The following is a 24341-nucleotide window of genomic DNA, read 5'->3' on the forward strand; positions in this document are numbered from 1 at the left end:
AAAAAAAAAAAAAAAAAAAAAAAAAAAAAAAAAAAAAAAAAAAAAAAAAAAAAAAAAAAAAAAAAAAAAAAAAAAAAAAAAAAAAAAAATCTGAAGATACTAATGTCAATAGAATTAGATTTAGATTCAGATTTCAAGTAAATTTCAAAACTAAATGTATGATTGTGTATAAACTTTTTCCGATTTCATCACTTGAAATGCTCGAAAAGTTATCTCAAGTTCTTGTGTTCAAACTTACAACTTTTCGATTGACTTTTTCGTATTGGGATTCAAGCTATATGCATCTTCTTGCAACCTTTGGGCCCTCTCCAAACAGTCTTCCAACCACTGATGTGCAACAATATGAGTCTTATCCTTCAGCATGACATGTTTATCTGCTTCATTGCAACTGCAAAGTGATACGTAAAGAACTAGTCGTGAATTCAAGCAAGAAATAAAGCCGTCATCTTTTAAACATAATCCAGTTTTAAAATTGAAATCTATGAACGAGGCTCAGAAACAAGTTAAGATAGTCATAAGATCAAGGGAGAAAAGCATTGTATCATATGTGAAGTCGTATATCCAAAATATGGATTATTTCAGTAAGTAATGTAAAGATCATCATATTGACTTCACATACCAGAAAACAACTATAAAGGTTTTTTTTTTATTCCTGCCCTCTCGCCCTCTCGCCCTCTCTCAAACGAAACCACACTTCAATTAAGAAAACACTACGAAAATGTATTTTTTATGAGAATTAGTTCTTGCTTAGTACAGTTACACTACAACCGATGATGTCAAAATGCTACAATTGTTGGTAAACAAAGGGGCGCCTGTTATGCCTAGAGTCTCAACCAAGTTTACGTCACTAGAAACTTTCACACATTGAACGAATACAATTATGTTGCACAGAACTCCATGATAATCCAAAGTAATTTTTCATTATAACACACCATCAGACATATCTAACATCAGGAGTAAAGGGTATAACATCGAATAGTGGCCCACTGGTGCATCACGTGACAGCATCTAACAGCATCCTCAAGCAACACACAAAAGAACATTAATGACAGTTGTTACCTTTTCAACACTGCTTCACATTTTACAGGCGGTCCAGGTATACAGAAGACTACAATGTGGGTAGCAGAAACACGATCATCACTGACTTTCCCACCTCTGAAGGAAACTTCAACCTTCAACCTCCTTACTGAAAGCTCCAACAGGGAATCCCAATCAGATTTCCTACAAGAGAACGTTATCACGGAAATCCAACACTGTTATCAATATAATGTCAAAACTCATAGCTAAATCAGTTAAATTTGGCAGATTGGATATAGAGAACTTACAAAGATGGTTTTAAAGGATGAAAGTAAATTTGGCACCCAGAAAAAATACACCATTCATGTTTTGGACAATATTTTTCCCTGTAGTAGTCAATAGCTTTCACATCTTCTGATCTACTAACGTTGCTTAATAGCTGACAGAAATGAAGTTAGATGTCCATTGAGAGAAAGAGAGAGAGAGTAGGAAAAAAACCTGCAACCCCCAAGGTTATCCTGTAGAAAAAGAACTAGATAAGAACTTTGGTAGGTGTACCTGTTTCAGGTCTGCAAGTTCAAGATCCCAGAAGTACGAGTCAGAAAATTCATCAATTTCCTCCTCCAATTTTTTCTTTGAGTGACCAGAGAGAAAGAGAAAATGCCTAGAAAAGCATGAATTTTGAACATTGTAATATACAATTAACAAGCGGAGGATTTTCCAAAACAACTGATGAATAATGTGGCATTACTTGGGCATTAGAGGTAGTAGTTTCTTCTGGGAACAACATTCCAACACCCAAGAATAATGTATAACATCTCCATGACGTTTGGCAGCCTCATATTTGATGCCTGTTAAATTTCTCCACTAATTAAGTTGCTTGCACGTGCATGTGCAAAAAATGTGAGTGACAATTATGTAGAGCTGGATATGTGATAAGCGTTTGAAATCAGAGAGAGACAGACCTTTGCTATCAGCTGCAACAGAGTGTGTAACAGAATTATTCAAATTCATAGAGAATGTGCCCCCATTCTCCACTATCAATTTGTGCAAGGAATCGAGAGAATGGGTTGGAGGCACATTAACAATGTCTGCATATGTCAAGGTTCAAAATCAACATATCTTCAAACGACAAAAGAATGCAAGTTTCCGAGCATCTTTAACATCATAAAAGCTCATTACCATATTTTACTTCTCACATGTCTGCCCTTAAATATTTTCTAAAAAATCACTATGGTCTCAAGTAGTTTGCTTATTTCTTTTTGAACGTTGCTAAAATAAAAATTGTCAACATTCCCATCATGCAGCTCTATAGCTGAACGTGCGGGCTTTAATACCTATTCAAAAGGCTAATGATTACTGCCACAATTTAACAAAGCGAGATGAATTCAAAACTCATTTAAATTTTAGGATACAAAATAACATATTCGAGAAAATCAAGGAGTCCCCTTTAATGCCTGAAATATCAGTCTGAAGTAAATGAGAAGGAACAACAGAAACACTCTTTTTCCTTCCCTTTCCAGTGGAATTAATGTCCTTTCGTTTACTATCTTGCCAGCCACTATTATTTGTGCCCCTTTGTGTGGTACCATTACTTGAATGAACAAGCTCTACAAAAGCTGCAGCAAGGAACATAAATTGAAAAGTAGTTACAAAAATTGACAAGAACTGTTCGTGAAAGTTTAAAACTAACATTACGTTTAGCCGGCAGGAACATGATTGCTAAGTTTACTAGAGATTGGGCAATTTGCATGGAAGACTTCATCTAAAATGCTAAGTACAATTCAAAGTCAGGTAAGGACATATTTTTGTCCATGCATTGAAAGGTGCATCACCATTTCTTCATCAAGTAAAATCTCTGTTTGCTTACTAAGAGAAAAGAAAGCGCAACTAACAAGAAAAAAAAATTACAAAGACAACAATTTCCGGCCGTGGTAACCAGGCAATTCTGTGTTTACATGTTAAGTCAGGAAAAATTCCTGTACACATACAAAAAGAGGTACGACCATTTTTTTTCATCATATAAAATCTCTGTTTGCACAAAAAATTGCAAATTACAGAACATTTTCAGATGTAATCACCAGACCTTAATCATATAATATTTGCAAGAGAAGCATGAGTACAGAGTACAAGTGTGTTATTTTAGAGTTTAGTTCAATTAGCCATTTAAGGGAGGCAAGAGGAGAGCTTCATGGTTTTGCAATTATATTTCTCTTGCTCTCAACATTTCTCAACTCCACACTCTTTCTTCATTTTCTATTTCTTATCCTTTCTGGGTTGACTTTTCACTGCTAAATGGATCTTTCTTACAGAAGTATTTTATTTCTCATTTCAGAGCGCGGATCAAATGTCCTCTTCTCTTGTAGCCATCTATTTCTCTTATACCGTCACATTGTTGTTTTCTAAAAATACTACAGCTATAAATGTAATTTCCCTACAAAAGATAGTGATACCTTGGTAATCTATTGATGAAATGGATAAAGGGAGACAACTGCGATGGTACTACAATTTTAACCGTGGGTTTGTTATCTATCAAGATTGAAGTAAATTCGTTAGAGAGAGCGTTCAAAAATAGTATCTCTTACATTGAACATCAAGACATTCATGCCAAGGTTTGTCATATCGAACACGGTGTATGCGTGGAAATCTTAGGCTATATGGAGCTGCAAAGACCTAGAACAACATAAATCAATAAAACCAGGTCATTAAGTAGATATTTAAAGTAACAGTTCTATATGATACTAAACATCTCAGTGATTCCTGCAGAATAACAGCAGCTAAATAAGCAGAAGAATTAGCAATTGTAGTCGAAAAACACACCTCAGATTTTATAGTTCGTATATCACTGGTAATGGAAAGTATGATTGACCTGTAAAATCAATGAAAATTGAGGCATAAAAGATTACATTCTGTCTACCATCAAAAGCTTTATGAGTATGGCAGAAAAATAATTAAGAATGTTAACTTCTCAGGGCTTTCAATCCAAACATCTGGTCTTTCTTTTGAATTATTTGTAACTTGGTAAAAGCTGGGTGCAGTCTTCCTTGGATATTCACTTTTCCTAACAAGAGACAGCAAGTACTTCAAAAGATATATCAGAATATTGTAGCTTAAAAATAACAGTTTGACAACGTCTAACAAATTGTGTCTAGCAACAAGCAAGAACCGAAGCTCAATCTATGATTGCAAAGCTTAATCTGGTTTTGAGGCTGAACTCCAAAACGAAGATGAAACCATTTTAACCAATTACAAGCCATGCTCTGAATTTCATAAGAATTATAAATCAGGGTTTTTCTAACTTCAGGATGTTCTTATATTCAGATATTTTGGTCTTATCTAAACTGATTAGATAGCATTATTTTCAATTAACATTTTGCAGATAATCCTTGCTCGACTGAATATTGGGCATTCATATTTAGTTCAGAATCTTCGGATTCTATTTAGCAACTTTACTAAGTCCCCATTGTTCACCAGATCATTCTTCTCACCAATTTCCCATACACAACAAAAATATTTGCAGGCTTGTAGGCACAATCCCTCAGCCCATTCCCCTCTCTTCATTTCATTAGCTAGGATTGTTTAGGCATGTGCTCCAATTATCAAAAAGAAAGGGAAAAAAAAAAAGTGACGTTAGAACTACGGAAGCACCACCCAATTTATTTTTGGATGCACAATATTTTTCTACAGTAATACTACTTGAATTAAAATATCAATTTCTTCCCGATCATATCCATAAGAACTATTATGAAATATCAATTTAATGTGAAACACAGAAGAGGTTAAAATGAAAGATCACATGGGAACCCTACAAACTTAGGGTGATTAGGATCCCTATTAACTCAGGCAGCATACTTTGGTTATCAGAACAGTTCCTAATTCATACCGAAAATAAGGCTTCAGTTTATTTACAACAGAATCTAACTCCTCATCAGTAAGTCCAGTTCCTACTCTGCAGAAGGAAATAAACCTGCAATTTAAAGAACCCATTATTCAGCACCACGTTCTAATGTACTTATTTTAAAAATAAAGATATTATGAAACATGTAGTAGAATGGTTAACTCGAACTGAGTAATGATCATTGTCTTTTCCATCCTTTAGCATTATCTTAAGTAAACAACAAATTATTACAAATAATTTCATAGTAAAATAATTGTAGTGTCTGAAAGTTCTACTTAAAAGACACATCAATAACTTTTGTCTAGAAGTTACTTATATCTAGATATTTAATTCATTTTGATGGCACTTCAAAGAATCCATTTGCTTTAATTTTGGAATCCAAAAGTCTTTTTTTCTTTCCATTTGATGAAAACCTGTATTATATTAACGAGAGAAACAGGTACAGTCCAAGAACTTGGGGAAGGAGGGAACCCCCACCTAAACAAAATAAATACTAATGAAGAGTTTTCCAATTGCTTATAACCATGGATAGATTGTAGTCACAACAGAACTTCCTATGATTAAGATGCCACCAAGAAGAGGTGCGCTGTACATTCCAATGGAAAAAAATCAAAAGTAGAGGACTTATCTTTGAAGGGGAGAAGATTCCATACCAACCAAATATTGCAAACGAGAGCTCTAGCAGCAAAATTACACAGAAATTTAGCTCTCTTGGGTAAATTCCAGCTCGTAACCGACTATCAATTTTCTTGGGCAAGCAACAACAGAAATAAAGAATATTCATCAGGAAAGACCAACTTCAAGCAGAGTGGATAAATGTGTGATGAATGGACTCATTGCTCTCTAAACAAAGAGAGTGGGAGAGAGCCCAATTTCTACACTTCTTTTGGAGCATCCTGGGTATTTAAAATTCTGTGAGCCACAGACCACCAGAAGATCTTGACTTTCTTTGGTATTCTGAAATTCCAAATAGTGGAAACAAGGGGAGATTGAAAAGATGAGGTTGAATCCAATAGCTTCAAAAAGGCTGATCTGGTGGAAAACACTCCACCTCCAAAAAGGCTGATCTGAGCTTTTCCTTGGTTCTCCATAATTCCCTTAAGTACCGGTATATGCTTCAATGGCCTATCTCCTGAAAATTCCTCTATGACTCTATCATTAGTCTAACTTTTGCAACTATCTTTCCATATCATGAGTTATAGTTGCCTTATATTAGTCTGTCAAGAGGTAAAGTTGACCTGTTCTTGTACATTGCTCCTCAGATCATATACATATCTTCTTATTTTTTATTTTTTATTTTATGAGAACCAAGAGAGTACAATATATCATACTACAGAAGTTTGTTCATTCCTATGCAACAAACGAAGAGTAAAGTTTTAAAGGTCAGATAGAGATTAATGCAATTACTCCTCGGTAGTTGTTGCAAGATTTCAAAAGAATAATAACACAACACTTCTGTAGCTACAAGCTATTGACATGAGAATCTTACCGTCTGGGATATGCATTTGAGGGTGGATGCTCAGCAAGACCCATTAAAAATTGAGCGACCTTCATGAATTATATGTTAGACTTGATCTTCCAAGAAAATGTATCACACTTATTATCTAGAAAAGCTAACCTCCCCACCCCGCCGTCCAGAGCCGTAGTAACCTCCTATTATCGATTAACAAATATTAAGATAAAGATGAATTATATCCAAACAGACTGAAAAGCAAAAAACTTCAGACCTATGATGAGGGCATCCAAGTCAGATCCTGCATGAATGTAGTCAGGCTTTAATTTTAACCACTTCCCACTCCGATCACCAGGTTCCCATTTAGAACTCAGGTCCTTAATAACAATACCTTCATCTCTGGGGAAGAATGTCCAAGAATAATCTTTTGTTCTCAGAAAATTAACAAATATAAAAGAACTAGGAAGACAGTAGACTTAATAATATTCAACCATTATGTAGTCTATTATTTGTAGCGGCTGCAAAAAAGATACCTATTTTCAATGGTACTCTTAAAGAACCTTTCCACGTCATCAACATTATAAGCTCTGATTGACCAAGGAGGATCCCCTGCATGACAGCCCAGGTATGATGCATCATCTACACAGACCTACCCTTTAAATTATTGCACAGGCCTTATAATATGTCTAAAAGTAGAGTTCTTAAACATTTATATGAAAGAATTAGGAACCCACATGAAAAAAAGAGTTCATAATCAATTACATCCAGATTATGTGTATAACTATCCTCACAAGTCAAAGGCGGATGTAACTTCTTTATCTATACCAGTGTTTCTCCTAGGCCCTCTGTTAACCCATCCGGTCATCATTTTCCTTATTTGCTCCTATTCACCCCCTATTACTTGACCTACTTTATCCAGCAACAACCCCCCAGCACGTCCAATACCAAAAGATTCTACAACACCGAATGTCAAACAAAGTAAAGAGTTTCCTATTACTCTTCACAAAGGTAAACAGGTACACCTATCCTTTTCCACTATTTCCTCTTTTGTGTTCTATAACCATTACTAATTTTCTACATGCTCTGATGGGGTATCTCTTGATTCTATCTCTATTCCTAAGAGTATTAATGAAGCCTTGCCTCATTCTAATTGGATGCAATGGTAAGGTGAATGTCTCTGATAATGATTATGCTCGGATTTTGTATCTTTTCCAAAATGAAAGATGACTATTCAATGTAGATGGGTGTTTTGCAATCAAGGTCCAGCCTCATGAACCAGTTGCTCAATTGATAGCAGAATTGTTGCTAACGGCCTTCCTCAGGCATATGGAATCCGTTCTGCTGATAGCTTTTCTCTTGTTGCTAAATTTCCTTCCATCAGGTTGTTTTTTTTCCTTGATTGCTGCCCAGCTTTGGCTTTTGCATCAGCTCAATCTTAAGAATGTGAGCTTCAAGATTAATTTTTATGGAGTTAGTTGCTTAAGGGGAGAATGGGAAAGTTTTCTTGTCAATGCAAACCTAATTGATTAAATGAAATTCACGAGGTTGTTTGGAAAATTTGGTTAAGTACTATGAAATGAAGAAGAGTAAGTCGAATCACTCCATTTTCAACCGAAAGCCTTGGGGTGGTATTAGTCTACTAGTGATATACATTGATAATCATGATATAATATAACTATTACTAAGGACGCTATAGTAAGTCGAATCACTCCATTTTCAACCGAAAGCCTTGGGGTGGTATTAGTCTACTAGTGATATACATTGATAATCATGATATAATATAACTATTACTAGGAACGCTATATCAAGTATTTGATCATCTTCATCACTTGGGAATATTAAATACTTAGTAAAAAGTTCGTCACAAAGGAATTTTGTGTTTAACCAATATCTGAGACAAGAAAATTGGAGGCTAGTCGACGCAGTGCTACCGCTTAATTAGTAACTGGTGAATTGTTTAGAAAACCTGAGAGGTAAAGAAAGATGTATTGGAAAGTTGAATATTCTAACCATTACATGACTATACATTACTGATTTAGTGTAAGCATTGTAAGTCAGCGGTCAGCAGTCAGCATATTTTCACCTATCTTCGCCTACTTAGATCATTGGAGGAGATGGTTAAGAAAGAAAATCATAAGAAGTATTGCCATTTATTTATACAAAATCTCACTGCCACATGAATGAAACTTGACCATCTTTCAGAGACTCAGAATAGTCATATAACGTGTAATATATATTAACATAAACTTGCCTATAATAAAATCTTGCGAACAGAGTCATGTTGTGTGATGAATGCTATGGCCAAAGAGATAAAAAATAAAAGAATGAAACCCAAGTAGACAAGATTAATTACCGAATACACATGAATTGAATTGAACATATAAGATGAGATACGAACACTGCCGGTCAAGTCCAACAGTGTATGTTGTAAGATGAATAGAATAAAGAAAATAGAATAATAAGATAATAAAAAACAAGCCCCATGAAACCAATTTAATTATTTACCAGGCATAGATTTCTTTCAACATATTAGACAGAACAAAAATAAGGGCATCAAATTGATGAGTCTTTTACCAGCACAGTCACTATTAAGACCACCATTAGGTACTAAGATTTCCAATTGACCCTTCACAGGCTTGACAACATCTCTGAGAAGTTCGTGCCTTTCTTTCAAACTCCTGTGAATAACACTAGTATCTCCAACATAAAGAACATCAAACGCGACATCTGTTCATTCTTGTTAAGATATAAGAATCATAACTTCAATTATTATGATATAAATTCATAAACATATTTTGTCAACCATTGAACTGAACCTTAAAGTTTGGTACAGTCCGAAAGGAAATAAAAGGATACAGCATAACTGCACAATGGGAGGGGAAAGACAACAAATACCACAAGTCAAAATACAATCTAGCAGGAATAGTTCACAAGAAAGTGTATAATATCGTAAAGGAACTAGGAAAACCTGACGATTGCTGTCAAATCCATCCTTTGCTGCCCTCGCTGCAATTGAGGTGAAAGGAGTGTGCATGTATAAGCAAAAATATATATGGTCAATTTCCAGTTTTATTTATGCAGATTTCGATCCTTAATTTAAATTTAGATCGTGTGATTGTCAACTTGTCACAAAATAGAAGCTAAAAAATCTAAGCTAGACTACCTATTTCCTGGTTGGAGCCAAACTCTGCAAAACGGTTTAAAGATTTATCCCACACCAACATTTCACCATCAAGTATACACCTACAAATATTCCAAGGGAAAAGTTACTATTCTACAAATTCATAATGAACTTTAACATGCAGCTAAAATACTCTTACGAAAAAAAATATATGCATATATGCAAGAATAAAATACAGTAACCTCTTTCGTCTTTCCGATTTAAAGAAAGGAAGTAGTCCGCTAGAAGATTAGCATTAGGAGTGCAAACACATGATTACACATGCATCATTTTTTTAAATTAAAAAACTTATACAAGAAGTTAGATGTCATGTTAATAAAAATGTCAGAGCATTTTTGTGTCCCACTCATTTGGATGGAAAGAAAGTAGAGAATTTTTCACAATAAAGAGAAATATATAGATAACTTAAAGAGTCCTTTTCCACAAGTGCTTTTTAAAAGAACTTTTTAGTACCCAGACTGTTTTGTTTAATTAATCTCAGATTGAAAACCCTCGTTGAATAACTTTCTTTGATGGTAGTTTCCTCTACCATAGCCTCTAGTTCTTTTCTTTCCTTTTTTTTTTTTTCCTTTTCTTTTCTTCTTTTTTTAATTTTATTTTATTATTACTATTTTTTTCTGTCTTTTCATCATTGTGAATATGAGGTCTCACAAACAACTCACGCTACTTCAAGAATGTAGGAAAAAAAAAAACAACTCCCAAGTATTAGAATATACCTAGTGGCAAGAACATTTTGAACAATAACATCAGACATTCCATGTCCATATTCTGAGTGATCGAGAAAGTTCCTGAAGATGAGCAATAAAGAAAGAAATCATAAATAATTAAAACAAGAACAATGCAAATAAAGTAGCAATTGTTCCACATTAGTCAGACCAAAGGACCATAGATGTAATCATGTAGACCAACCAATAATGCCGTTTTTTTTTTTTTAATTTCCTTGCACAGCTAGTTGAAATGGAAGCATAATTTGTATGAGATTCATGAATGGTTTCTCATAAATGAAAAGAAAAATTATGAAGATGGAAATAATCGAACTCTACAATAAAGAGTCCAAAAAGAACTATACACATTCACCTTGAAAAGTAGTGTATTTCAGTTCCATTCTTATGAATTTGAATACGGTCACCATCAAACTTGCATTCGACTACAACTTCCTTCCCATGAAGCTGAAGAGCCAGAGAGGGGTATAGAAGGTGAGCATACAGCATAAAATTTCTACGTAAACTTGATATGTGCATGATATAGAAAAAAAAAAATCATCAATAACTCTCGACAATTTGAAGATTTTAAGTAACAGCTTAAACTACGAATAAACTCAGAAGACAAATAATATAGCAATAGTTTCAGTTACACAAAACCTTTTTCCATGCAGCATTTGCATTGGACACTCTTGAAGCCAACTGAGGTCGTACAGCTTTACCAACTTCAATGTCCTTCAAAATCACAATAAAAGAAGTCAGAGGTCTTTTCAATTTCTCACCAATTGACAAAAAAGATATCAATCTCTCTCCCACTTTCAATTCATCCTCACGACTCTCTTATTGTTCATTAATCACTTCCTTCTTTTCTCATCATTTCATGCTTCTCTCATTCACACATTAAGGAAGTCATCTGCCATGTCACATTCTTTGCATGATTGATAATTTTCATCAACCTTACTATTTGTTTTTAATGCATTGAGAATAAATCTTTTGAAGTTCCATTAAATAAAAAATAATGAGCTATGTGTAAGGACGCTTTAGTTTGAACATGTTCACACAAAGACACTTATCACACTCGATAAGTGCTTATCCGCGGATACATACTGAATAGGCGAATGCTAGATGCATACCAAATAACTGTGGACGCGTAAGAAACTCCAATCAGTTAAATTAAAAGTTAAACTTTTTCTACAGGGAAAATCTAGAAACTCCAATCAGTTAAATGCTACAGGGAAAATCTAGAAAAGTTAAACCTTTTCTTTTCTTTTGCCTGGTAAGAAACAAGTTAAATGAAAGCTAAAACCTGTAAAGTTTAGAGCATAAGAGAAACTCCAATCAGAAAGCCAAAAAGATCAATAAAAACACTGCTCAATTGACAAAAATCAAAGATAGAAAATAACCAAGGGAAACCTATGTTAAAGTAATCCAAGACAAAGATTTAGCTCCGCATCTTGAACAGACCTGACGCTTATGCCTTTGTCTACGATCCCTTAGTTTTTCACAAACCAATTTTAAGTCACAAGTGACATTGAATAAGTCTTCTGCATCTGGATGAAACTCATGAAAAATGCTTTTTTCACTGACTCCCAGTTTCAGATCTACAAGATATGCAAAATTTAAAATAATATATAGCTTGGATGAAAATTTCATATTTGTAGCAAAAATAAATACATTTAATTTAGAACCTTTGAGGATTATCATGACAATCCATTTCATTTCCTGTGCATTTGTCTTCTGTATAAGTGTAGACAGAACTGCGGTTTTCTCTGCTCTGTTTATAAAACCATCACATATAACAGAGAAATGCAAAGTAAAAACATATTTAGATGGAGACACGGTGTAATGAGATTATGCCAAAACTCGACACTCAGATAGCACAATACATTTTCTTCAGCCATGAGAAAATCTAAAAACAAGACAAATTACATGAGCTTCATATTGTTGCAGAAAAATATGAAAAATAATATGTCAAACTAACACTTCAATCCTAAGAAGCATGGATACAGATACAAGACATTGTTATGACACAACATGGACAGGACAACACGTCATCTTTTTTAAATCTAGGACACGAACACAACAAGGACACGTTTATTAAAATATATATTTTTAAACTATATATCATTTTTATTTTTATACAAAAAGGAAAATCGAAGTCAATTGATTCATGCATTTATATGCTTAAAAATTAGTCTAATATATTTCTCTCTTAAAATTTATTATTTTTGTCATATATATGTCTATTTAGTATCTTAAACAAGTGTTTAATGAATGTATAATAAATGTTGGATCTACTCCGACTTTGTACAACTAGTGTCTACCACATCTATTGAACTAACAAGTGTCTGCGTGTTCACCCAAGTGTTGGACACAAACACATTAACCAACTAATTTCAGTAGGTTACAATTTGCGTCTAGTCTAGGGAAACTTATAAAAAGTTACTGATCTACATGAACTTAATGGACCGATCTATCGATGATTATTAATGTAATCTCCCATTGTAAACAACAATGAAAAATAAATGTGTTTGATTAGTGACTTACTGGATCTCAATTTGAACAATCATTCAAAATGTGTTTGATAGTATATTTATAAACCATAAAACTAGTTGTAGTTACAAACTAAATATTAGGTTGAAAATAAATTATTATTAACTAACTTATGAATATGTTTTACACTACAAATTTTGTATAAATTATTATTTAACATACAAGTTATAATAGATAATCTTATTTTTGGGGAAAATATTTTTCTTGTTCCAGAAATGACTCAATATTGGGTAAATATAATACAAGAGATCCCAACCAAGGAATACTAACTATAAAAAGGATGTGAGATTCATAGACATTTCATATATCAACAGTTCATCAAAGAAACAATGCTCTCGCCCAACTGCAGTTATATTTGCAAAAGCTCTACAAAGCACATGATTTAAAGTATTAAAAACTAAGGTGTGCTTAATCGATGTGTATAATCCAGCTTGAGCTATTGAATGCAATCCACCAACTCTCAGCGCCCTTCACTTTCGTTTTATTTTCTCCCATCTCTAATTTATTTTTCCAACTCACCTATCTCTCTCGATTCCTATTGTCTTCTCCCTGTGTTCTTCCCTTTCCTCGTTACTTCTGTTATGTTGTATATTCTTGTTCCTTCAGTAATTTTATATTCTTGTTCCTTCAGTAATTTTTAAACGTTCATGTTTGAAGTCATTTCGTACAAGTGTGGATACTTATAGAAGCCATTTTCTCTTCCTTTTTCTAAGATTAGCATTGACATATATGTAAGATCAAGTATTAGGTTTAACCTGTTTTCACTTAAAGCCAAACGGTCCAGCAAATCATTCAACTCTTTAATTAATAGACCACCAGGGGTCATTCCTTGCCTACGCTGCAATACCTATAGCAGCAAGAAAAAGAAGATAATAAATCGATTCACAAGTAAATCACAAAAATTTAGGCCATATCCTTCATTTAAGACCTCAAGTTCACCAAATTTCAAGATACAAATGTATGCTCATCATGACTCAACAATCAGCCATTATTAAGCATATATGCTCACTATGATTCAACAGTCGACTATTTTTAAATAATTCTGAAATTTCTTCGGTAACATACAACTGACATTACATCAAGTTAAAGACAGAAAAGAAAGACTAAAAAAGTAAACTAATCTAATCATCCATCTTTAGTTTAGGAATCAAAGATTACAAGAGTAAATAGACAGATATGCTAAATCGTTCCTGACAACTAACTTTCCTATCTAGCAATTAATAAACTTTGACACTAACTATTGACAATTATAATTTATTCAAAGACATTAAAAAGGTATTTGTAAAATTACGTAAGTATTCCAACAGTCAACAAGTTAAAATAGAAAAAATGTCTGGAGCATCCGAATCTTGTGGAAATATCTAGATTCATATGTGAGGTTTCAAAGCTGTCTGGAAAGCAGCAGCATTGAAGAAGCATTCTTGGTAATATTTTGGAAAATTGTTGAAACACGCAAATAAACCAAAATCTTATACGTAAATGACTGTTTTTCAAAAACATTGAGCTGCATTTCCTCCATTTCCAATTCAGAAGTTAACAATTGTCTAAAGTTATTGACATTTTCAAACAAAATTCAAGACATTAACTGGAACGCAATCACATAAAGCACAGAAATTGGCCAATAATTTGACTTCTAAGAACGAAAAAAAAGAACAACGAAGACTCACCTCAGCCGCAACAAGAGCGAAATTACCGACATTAGCACCAGTCTTAGCACCACCTTTGCGCCAGTTGATAAGACGAAGAGCGTCCTCAGACTCTCTAGACATGCCAAGAGCGTCAATAAGGCAAGTGGCGAGTACAGACTCCTTGAGGCCATAGGTGCCGCGCTCTCGATCGAGGCTGGGCAGAATCAAGCGGATGGCAGAAAAATAGTCAGCAGGACTGCAGAAGGTGTCGATAAACTTACGAAACTTGGAACGCTTCTTGGCGGAAGACTTGCTTCGCTGAATCCAATCAAACAGACTTGAAAGCACACTGAACTTGATCAGTTCCGTCATGGCCAGAGAAGTTCTTCGTCTTCGCGGTTTGAGGTTCTTCCCAGTGTTGGGAGTTGAAATTAGTCGCTCGGAGGTGGGAAGTCAGACGGTTCATGAATCATTTGCGTGGCTTGCCAGGGAAGATTTGCATTGCTACAATATTTTCTTTTTCTTCCTTTTCCTTCTAATAAATTCAAAATTTTTAGAACATAATTAATCAATTATATATAAATTTTAATTTTATATTTAATAAAATGTATACTAAAATTTACAAAGCTCTTCATTGTCGAACTCTAAAAAAATGAAAGTTGACTTCAATCCAAAGTCTATTACTATTTGGACTATATCGAGTTATATTGAGTCAACTAAACGGACTATATTAGGTTAACTTAACGAACTATATCGGGTCAACTCACCTTTCAATCTTGGACTCATCCCATATGATCAATGAGAATGGGCCTAAATTCCTAATTACTATTTCGACTATATCATGTCAACTCAATGAACTATATCGGGTCAACTCACCTTTCAACCTTTGACTCATCTCAGAATGGGCCTAAATTCCTAAGTTACTATTTCAACTATATCATGTCAACTCAACGAACTATATCAGATCGATTCTTTCGAGGCACACGAGCAACGTAAGAAGAAGAAGGAAACACTTGATCAAACACTTTAAACCAAGGCGTCAATCAAAGATGAAAAGGAGAACTTCAAACCAAACCAAGGAAGTTACTCTACTCTCAAAAAGGTTAGTTAGATATAATTTAAAGTTAACCAAATTAAGTGGGAAGGATGTTTGGAATAGCATATTAAATGCCAAATATTTAATTTTTTATTTTATTTTTATCCAAATTTTGGGTGTTTTTACAATTTTTGCCTATAAACCTAGGATTAGCTACAACCCATTGCACATGATTTACAAGTAGAAAAAAACCATTTTATTCTAATTTGTGTGGTTTAACGTATTTATTAGACATCATAATGTTATTTCTAACCAGAAAAACAAACATGAACAATATGAACATTATTACAACCACAGCTCCAAAATATTAGTACTATCATTACTAAACTGATTGTTACCATTTCAGCAACTCATAATTGTTACAATCGCACCACCTGCAAACGAAATCAATCCGGATGAAATCTCCCAACACGAGAAACCATAGAGAACAGCACAATCAATAAAGGGCAACCAGCAAACAAGTGAAGTTCTAATACACATTTGTAGAAGCAGTTTGGGAAAGGAAGAGAATCCAAGTGGGTAATATAACTCAAATACATCATAAAACTGATGGCATTGTGTACCTAATGCCCTCTTTCAAATCCAATGCGAGTTCTACCAGAGCTACCCCCCTCATACCCCTCCCGCATTGACGAACCAGCACCAGCTCTCATTGTCCCACCAGACCCGACCTTGTCCATAGCTTTCTTACCTTTTTTCACTTCGGTCAAGAACTGATCGAGTCCAAATGGATCGGCTTCTTCTACCTCTCTCTCGAACTCAACTGGCCTATCTCTAGGTCCAGACCTTTCTGCAGTGCCTGAAAACGACTTGTCCGGTTTGAAGCGATCCGTCTTCATTATCTTGTCTAACTGTTCATCAGCACCGCCATACATATCAGAATCAGCATCCTTTTTAGGTCTGTAAAGAGTTGAGAGAGTGGGCTGAGCAGTAAATAAGCCCTTGTCGTATATATTATACTGGTCGTCGTTCGCGAATCCGGAGTCCATTCCTTTATCTTGGTTAAATAGCCTCTGGTCATACATAACTTCTCCCTCTCTACCAGCTCCAGTAGAAGCCATGCCAAGTGCAACCTTCTCGCTGATATCACGATCTCTGTCTCTTGTGATCTTACTCTTCTTTCCCATTGCTGCATCCTTAGCCTCCAACCTTCTTTCCCTTTCCCTCTCACGACGTCGTTCTTCACGAATCTTCTCCCGCTGCAACCGCTCTTCCCTTTCCTCCCTTGTCTCCTTTGGTAAATCCTTCTCCTTTTCTCTTACACGCTCAAAATCGCCTTTCATCTCAGAGGTATCTACTGTGTCTCTCTCAGATGGATAAGGAATTGTAGGAGGTGCAGCTCCAGTTCTCTCAGACCGGGCTTTCTGAGCTAATGCTCGAAGCTCCAGCTCCTTCTTCTCCTTCTGCTTCATAAGCATTTCTTTCTGAACCTTAGATCTCATTGCAACAGCTTCTCTTGCTTTCTGCTCTGCAACATACAGAGCTTCAGACAGCTTTGCGAAGTTATCGTTAATTTGAACTTCTTGAAGGCCTCTTCCATCAGCTGCAAGTCGCTTGTCAAGTGGGATTGTATAACCTTTTGGATTCTTCCAATTCGAAATACACGGTGGAATCTTCCAATCCTGCTGATCCTTCACGGTGACAGGACGAGGAGGGGAATGCATAACAGGCACAGGTGGAGACCCCGAAGCTCTAGGAACACGTTTATGCTTGAACTTTGGAGGCTCGAGTGGATCAACTGGCATCTCCACCATTCTAATTATTCTCTCCTTGGCACCTGAATTAAACGCAGCTGATTGTTGAGATGGCTTATACTTGATAAACTTCGAATCCGAGGAATGTTTGGCAACATTTTTAGGCTGCGCTGCACTCAATCTCACATTAACTATCTTTTCAAGTGCAGACTTCGTTTCCTCGGTTGTTTCTTCAATCTCCTTCTGCAACTCTTCATCTTCATCACTCACTTCATCATTTTTCAAAATCTTTGGAATGAGATCTTTATGTTGCGAATACACAATCTTTTTAGCATTTTCATTCTGCTTGACAATAGCATCATACGCAACATTCCCATGAGCATCAACTGTAATAGGAAGGATCTTGGATCCAGGCTTCGATGATTTGTCTCTACCCATATCAAGCGGGTATTGAGCAATGTGAATCTCTGGAAAAGCACCACCATCTCCAAAATCCTCCACTTTCCTTGGAACAAACCCACCACGCTTCAAGTAAGGCGGCACCGGATTTGCCTTGATAACAGAAGTTTGCTCTGCTTCCGAGGAACTAAAACGCTGCTTGAACCATGGATCACTGGAATGATCATAGTGAGTTACAGTTGTTGACTTTACAGCAGGAAGAAGATCTTTGAGAGTTGCCATGACTTTTAACTACCTAAAAGAATCAGCAGAGCCAGTGAAAACCAATTGTTTCAAAAAACATGCTCTTAACCATTGAAGGTAAGAAAGCTAACAAACACCTTGATCCAAAATAACCCCAACCCATTGGTTGATATTGCTGAAAATTAAGAATTAACATCTCTTACAAACAAGAAGGCTTGAAATTAAAGAAAACCAATTAAACTCTAACCTAAATAAAACAAAAACCAAAACAATAAATTACAACTTAAAACGGAAAAGAAAGAAAATACGGTGCAGCAGCTAGATTGGAAAACCTCCGAAATCCTTCATATCCATCAAGATCGAGGGAGAGGGAGAGACGTTTACCTCAAAGTCGCAGCAGATGCAGAGTAAATTAGCCCAAAACCACAGAGTCAAGCGGTTCAAATATGCGAGAACTCGGCCGAAAAGTCAGATTGTCTAGTGAGAGGGATTGTTGGACGGCGGGGACTGCAAGAGCGAGAGACGACTGTGGAATAGATAACGGAGGTTCGAGTAAGTAGCTGATAGAAAGCTTCGAATGGGCTCAACGGCAGATCGAGCGAAAGGGGAAGAAGAAATTGGCAAGTTTTGATTTGCAAAGATTGGATCAAAAGGAGAGGGTTCGAGGGAGGAGCGAAAGGGCAAACGGAACTTAGGGCTCGAACGGGGGAAGATATCGGGTCAAACCGGATGACTGTCAAATCCGAGAATTTGGTTTTCGGATCGGGTCGGGTCGATATGGATCCATCATCTAAGCCTCTTGTATTCATTTGGTTGGGGGTTTAGTGGATTGAATTAGAAATTAATTAAAAATAAAATAAATATATGTATATATAATTCTATCACTAAGAAAAAAATATATATTTTTAAATTAACAATAAATTTTGATTTATTAAGTTTAATCTAAAATAATTTAAGAAAATTCATGAATTAATACCATCAATAAAATTGAATTTTCATATGTTGAACTCATATCCGACTTAAATACATTTAAATCATTGAACCACTTTGTACTCACATATCTCATACAAAACCCTCTTCGCTCCTAATTTTGTTCATTGTTAGAGTGGTTTTGCTATATTTTTATTAATTTTGTTTATGAATTCATGAATTCAAGAACATGTGAGACGGAAGATTTGGACTTCTAACATCTTTTTTAATGACTTCTAACATCTTTTTTAATAACCTATGTTTTAATCAATTGAATTATATATCATACATGAAATGAATTAGAGGAAGCTAAAACTAGAATAAAAATCAACTTGAATCGATTATAACGATATTAACCCACATCAAAATGACATTAGGACGTTCTAGTAAATGTCATCCATGAGAACGAAATTTTAGTTCTCATACGGTTGGTTGAACAATTTTTTTTTAATGGGTGAATTCAAAAAGTAAGAAGAGATCTATATATCCATTCACTTATTTATAAAAACTTATAAAGAAAAAATTGTTTCCATTTATCTTTATCAAACTTGGGATCATAGCTTGTATACGATCCCAGTAATAATGAGATGCAAATTATTTAATTAGTTTTTATTTAATAATTTGAAAAGTTAGGTTAGAAGGCTTATTATAATATGTAAAATTAGGATATAAGGTGCTAACATATTCAAAAAATGAAAAATATTCAGAAAAGACTAAGTAATTTTTTTTTACTTATTTTTAAATCAAAGAGGACTATTGAATTTGTAAATTATGTATCACGATCTATTAACCCCATTTTTTTTTTTTTTTTTGCTTTTCAGTGTTTAAGTTAATTTGAATTCTCCAACATAACTGGGAAAAAAAATGTCCTGAAAATTTGAGGACCTCAAGCGATTGATTAAACAAACCTAAAAACAAACACATTAACACTGAAAAAGAAAACACAAGACAAATCTACCCATCTGAATCAGATTCAATATGCCAGAGAGGGTAATAAAAACGCTTTTAACTACTTTAGGCTGACTTTACAACGACTACGTTCCAAAATAATTCATCCGTTATCTTAACAAGAATTAATCCGAGGCGGATAAAATCCGAGTGGGTACGAATCTGCAGATCAATCAGTTCAGAGCCTGAAGGTACTGTAGCCTCCTAAACCAGAAGATCCATATCCACCATATAATTGTGAAGATAAAGAGGATGAAGTATAGGATGAACCTGAAGCATCCAACTGGGAGTAAGATGACCTCATGCCTGAGGCCTCTAGCCTGCCATAGCTGCTGCTTGTCACTGGTTCCTTAGGAGCACTTACTGCTTCCTACAAGCCAAAAAGAATCGTAAATATGTAAACATTACTCTAATTCTTGCCCATCAACAGATAAGTCATAGAGCTATTTGAGTTGGGATATTCTTGATGCGGGAGAACCACAATCCTTTCTATCTTAAACATGTATTTGATGCTGAATAAGTAATGAAAACCGTCTATAGAAGAGAATTAAAAGAGGAATTTTCTTTTTTTATAAGAAACCTCCCTTCTTTCATTGAGAAGGATGAAAGGATATAAAAAAGCATTCAAAAAAACGAATCCAAAAACAAAGCAACCCTGTCGCCGGTTTACAAAAACGGGTCCTAATCCAAAAGAATAGGCTACGCTGATAGTTACAAAATATATACATATATATATGTATCTACCTATATATACTGTGAATCATCCTAACATAAAAGCCAGGGGACATTTGTAGATGGTAACGATTAAATCTCTAGTTTTCAATGTTTTGTTTTTAAAACACTGACAAAAGACAGCTTAAGCATCCATTCCAGCTATTTTTTAAATATCTACCGTCACAGAAAGAACAGGGTACAACTGCTCCCAATTTTTAAGTAGTGGAAAATGTTGCATTGAGATAACAAATCTCCATTAAATTCAATTTCAAATTTATTTTTAGACTTCAATTCAATTGACAATAATCATCAACAAACTTATGCACCACTAAACATCAACGGTAAGCATGGGTGAACTTTGAAAGCAACGAGTTCTATGGAGCATTTGAAAGATACTAGAACTATGTTACAAATAGGCTCTTCTCTCCTCTCCTCTCTCTCTCTCTCTCTTGGTGATCCACAATGATACCAAAAACTGTCGAGTCTAGTGAGGCTAAGGCTTTGGCCAAGGAGAGAATTACAAAATGTAATAAAAGTAGCTTTATGCAAGACGTGAGAAACAGAATACCCCCCCATCACAACTCTATGAACCACATACAAGCTCTTAATCACCAAGTTATAAGTCAAACGGGAAACTTAAATATTACCTGAATTAATTGTTGAGCCATCTGAACTTGTGATGAAGTGCCCTTTATTTCCACAGTGATCTCGTCAGGTAATCCCCTGCTCTCTTGTATGGTTAAGATGGCACCACTATTGCGACGGATGAATGCAATATTTGTTCCTCCAACCCCAATGATGTCCTCAGCATAAGATAACGGGATCTGCATTGTCTGAGTAACCTGACAGGAACCACAAGGAGGTCAATTAATCAGATATAATAAACTACAAAGACATGACTCTGTAACTATCCAGTCCCCACTGCCTCCATTCAGTTATGCTTAATCTATAATACTTGTATGCATATGCTAAATATTTTGGACCTAGTGTTTCCAAGACAAGATGGACATATAAACTGAGAAGCTTCTAGCTTGCCTGGAACTGAAGATGATAAACAAATCGCCTAATTGTAATAACGGACATGCAATGACTGAATGGTCTTCTGGAGGTGAGTAGGTGAGGAAGTTTGCTACCTCACTAAGTCAACATAGACCATTTCCTTCTACCAATAACTGGATAAATGAGCCACACATACCAACCTGAGTTACAATAGGTCCCCCAGAGCGACCAACACCCGATGATCGAATTGTAGGAAGTACTCGATCTTGCCCATATAAAGAAATACCAGAGGACGGAATATAAGAATCAAGATAAGCTTCTCGGTCAAGATATAGGGATTCTCTTTTTGTAGATGAAGGATACTCGGCAGAGATCACACTTTGAGATGCAGTAAGAAGTGAGGACTTGTCAGCCCAGGCATCCATTTGGCGATCTTGTGAGGGAGGTGTATTAAACTAAAAAAAAAAAGTAGCAACAATTCATTACCAGTCCTAAGATATGGTAAAAAAAAGGTTGGTCACAGATGTAACAAGAAAAAACTTACACTCTTTTCAAACAGAGGAAGAACACTACGATCGACTAAAAACTTCCTTAAGTGGCCCACCACTGCCTCTAGGGCCTTGAGAACCTTCAAGGATTCTCCCTGCAATTCAACCATTCTCTCGTCTGCACCAGCATAGAATGGCATCTCATCTGCAAGCATCAAATGTAGATGAATATGGGAATGTTCAGAGAGTACTCATGGATGAATAACACTAAGGAGGAAATGTATTATAATCTCGGGACATTATTAGTTCCATGGACCTGCTGACTGAAGCTCAAGGCTTGAAGTTAATAGTCATCATGCTTGATCACTTCGTTTTGTAACAATATAATTGAGGGGAAAAAAAATTCTTATGTTATCTAGCTATTGCCATGTACTTTTTCTTTTATAGGTCGTTTTTATCATGTATGAGCAAGAGAAAGACGTTAGTGAATCACAATAAGTATGCTTCTCTAAGATGACCAGATAAAACTCAAAACTCAAGAATGAAGCTAACTAAATCCTCCAATTTTGAAGAGACAGTTTATATTCTCATTTGCATATAAATTCATTAAAAAAAATAAAGTTAGCAATGAGGTCTCTTTAGATGAAAGGTCTCACACATTAAATTTTCCTAATGCTACAAGGCTCAAAACACAGGAAAAAAATTCATAAAAAAAGAACTCTACTTTCATTGAAAAAAAATATGAAAGAACATAAGAGCATCTAAAAAACCAAACCCAACTAAAGAGCAGGTTCCAATTAAGTAAATAAAACGTCAAGAATAATTACACAAAGTCTTTTTGCCCAAAGAGAAACAAAGAACCTAACAAGGGGTCCCTCACAACTTCCCTAAAGATCCTATTATTCCTGTCACCCCATAAGCCTCACAACACAACACAAACTCCTGCTTGCCACAAAAACCTCCCCTTCTCTTGAAAAGGTGGACGGGGAAGGAACTCCTCGATCGTCTCCTTATAGCCTTTGTGTCCAGCAATAAAAAAAGAAAAAAAAAACTGAAACTTTTTATGAACTTTAATTGCAATTCCACTCAACAAAATCATATTTCTAGATTCAAATTTTGTTCTGGCAGCAACTTTGACGCAGTAATGAGGATAAAACTCACCAGAAAAAAGCTGAGGGATTGAGGCAAATAATTTTCTAATCACCGAACCTTTGAACTATTGTAGCTGATGTCTATTTGTTCGCTTGTTTAATATCCCTAACGCAAGTTTGAATGTTTTTTTCCAATACAAGAAACCGAGCTTTCATTGAGAAAAATGAAAGAATAAAAAGGCTATATGGAAAAAAAAAGCTCAACAACCTACAAGAATAGGCTCCAATTCAAAAGAATAATACTAAGCTAATAATTACCAAAAGAAAAGGCCTAATAAATGGAACACAAGCTCTAAGGTTGGGACAAGCAATGTGAAACATACCTTGGACAACACACCTTGATTGCTATTTGGACCATAGAAGTATTAGAAGATCTCATCTGAAGATAAACCCCAGTCCTTGGAATTCCAAAATTCAATGGTTAATATGGTCACTGAAAATTAAAAGATTTAGGTGGGGGGTAGGGGCTACTTTCTGAAGGGTCAAGAAGTACTTAATCTGGACCTGCTAAGATCCCAATTACTTATCTTTATGAACCCAAATTGCCTATAGTGAGGTAGCACTTAGTTAATAGGAAGACCATGGAGCTCAGGTGTCTTGTAGGAAATATCAAGATGGAAAACATAAGATCGATTTCTGTGGATATATACTTGCATATACCTTTGGCATAAGGTGGTTAAAAGCAAGTATTCGTTCACCCCAGCCTACTCCCTCAAATTGGGGATGGTAGAAGACAGGGGGAAGATTGATAGAGGATGATTGTGTTTTGCAGTTTTGTTTTCAGTTTCTTAGATTTGATTTAATATCCTAGCTCTTGGACTATTGAGGTGAATGCCCAGTGACAAAACTTGGAGGCCCATGTCGTGCCTAGGCTACTGTTTTCAAATCGCATGACACACAGTATCCTTCTTTAAAAAATACAAACTTTCATAGTGCAACTGAAAGAATATACAATGTGCATAAGAAAAATGTTAAAGCCCTTTGAGCAAGGGAGAACCTTTTCAGTGGAGTACAAAATTAAAAAAAATATATATTAATAACATTTTTTTAACATATGAAAAAGTATAGTACACAAATGATGGGGGTACAAAATTTTTAGAAAGAGAATGAGAGCTTTTGTAAGAGATTGACTAAAAATGGGGGCCTATATATATATATATATATATATATATATATATATATATATATATATATATATATATATATATC

General features: G+C 35.1%; 3 protein-coding genes across 3 annotated transcripts in view; all 3 read right to left on the reverse strand.

Annotated features, from left to right (window-relative positions):
- The window catches only part of LOC111491798 (DNA ligase 4), a 16140-nt gene extending 1195 nt beyond the window's left edge, over positions 1-14945 (reverse strand). Inside the window, exons 1-26 of the mRNA XM_023140841.1 lie at positions 14471-14945; positions 13559-13650; positions 11939-12024; positions 11715-11851; positions 10911-10985; positions 10627-10718; positions 10266-10337; positions 9532-9611; positions 9337-9374; positions 9225-9231; positions 8943-9095; positions 6902-6977; positions 6643-6767; positions 6534-6568; positions 6405-6463; positions 4901-4984; positions 3983-4078; positions 3838-3886; positions 3603-3690; positions 2433-2636; positions 1983-2108; positions 1769-1868; positions 1576-1681; positions 1326-1456; positions 1060-1221; positions 239-388 (exon numbers count right to left, since the gene is read on the reverse strand). Coding sequence (XP_022996609.1) covers positions 239-388; positions 1060-1221; positions 1326-1456; positions 1576-1681; positions 1769-1868; positions 1983-2108; positions 2433-2636; positions 3603-3690; positions 3838-3886; positions 3983-4078; positions 4901-4984; positions 6405-6463; positions 6534-6568; positions 6643-6767; positions 6902-6977; positions 8943-9095; positions 9225-9231; positions 9337-9374; positions 9532-9611; positions 10266-10337; positions 10627-10718; positions 10911-10985; positions 11715-11851; positions 11939-12024; positions 13559-13650; positions 14471-14803 — 2756 coding nt within the window. The 5' untranslated portion in view covers positions 14804-14945. The remainder of the gene's footprint in view (positions 1-238; positions 389-1059; positions 1222-1325; positions 1457-1575; positions 1682-1768; positions 1869-1982; positions 2109-2432; positions 2637-3602; positions 3691-3837; positions 3887-3982; positions 4079-4900; positions 4985-6404; positions 6464-6533; positions 6569-6642; positions 6768-6901; positions 6978-8942; positions 9096-9224; positions 9232-9336; positions 9375-9531; positions 9612-10265; positions 10338-10626; positions 10719-10910; positions 10986-11714; positions 11852-11938; positions 12025-13558; positions 13651-14470) is intronic.
- Positions 14946-15948: 1003 nt separating this feature from the next.
- LOC111491839 (SNW/SKI-interacting protein A-like) lies at positions 15949-18560 on the reverse strand. The gene is made up of 2 exons (XM_023140895.1): positions 18248-18560; positions 15949-17915 (listed from the first exon to the last, which is right to left on the reverse strand). The coding sequence occupies exon 2, from the start codon at positions 17900-17902 to the stop codon at positions 16091-16093; it is 1812 nt and encodes a 603-aa protein (XP_022996663.1). The 5' UTR covers positions 17903-17915; positions 18248-18560; the 3' UTR covers positions 15949-16090.
- A 1125-nt stretch (positions 18561-19685) lies between these two features.
- Positions 19686-24341, reverse strand: part of LOC111491969 (RNA-binding KH domain-containing protein PEPPER-like) — a 10500-nt gene continuing 5844 nt past the window's right edge. The window contains exons 3-6 of the mRNA XM_023141077.1: positions 22038-22186; positions 21694-21948; positions 21142-21336; positions 19686-20150 (exon numbers count right to left, since the gene is read on the reverse strand). Coding sequence (XP_022996845.1) covers positions 19959-20150; positions 21142-21336; positions 21694-21948; positions 22038-22186 — 791 coding nt within the window. The 3' untranslated portion in view covers positions 19686-19958. The remainder of the gene's footprint in view (positions 20151-21141; positions 21337-21693; positions 21949-22037; positions 22187-24341) is intronic.

The sequence above is a fragment of the Cucurbita maxima genome, unplaced genomic scaffold (assembly GCF_002738345.1).
Source record: "Cucurbita maxima cultivar Rimu unplaced genomic scaffold, Cmax_1.0 Cma_Scf00017, whole genome shotgun sequence".
In the NCBI taxonomy this organism is placed as follows: Eukaryota; Viridiplantae; Streptophyta; class Magnoliopsida; order Cucurbitales; family Cucurbitaceae; genus Cucurbita; species Cucurbita maxima.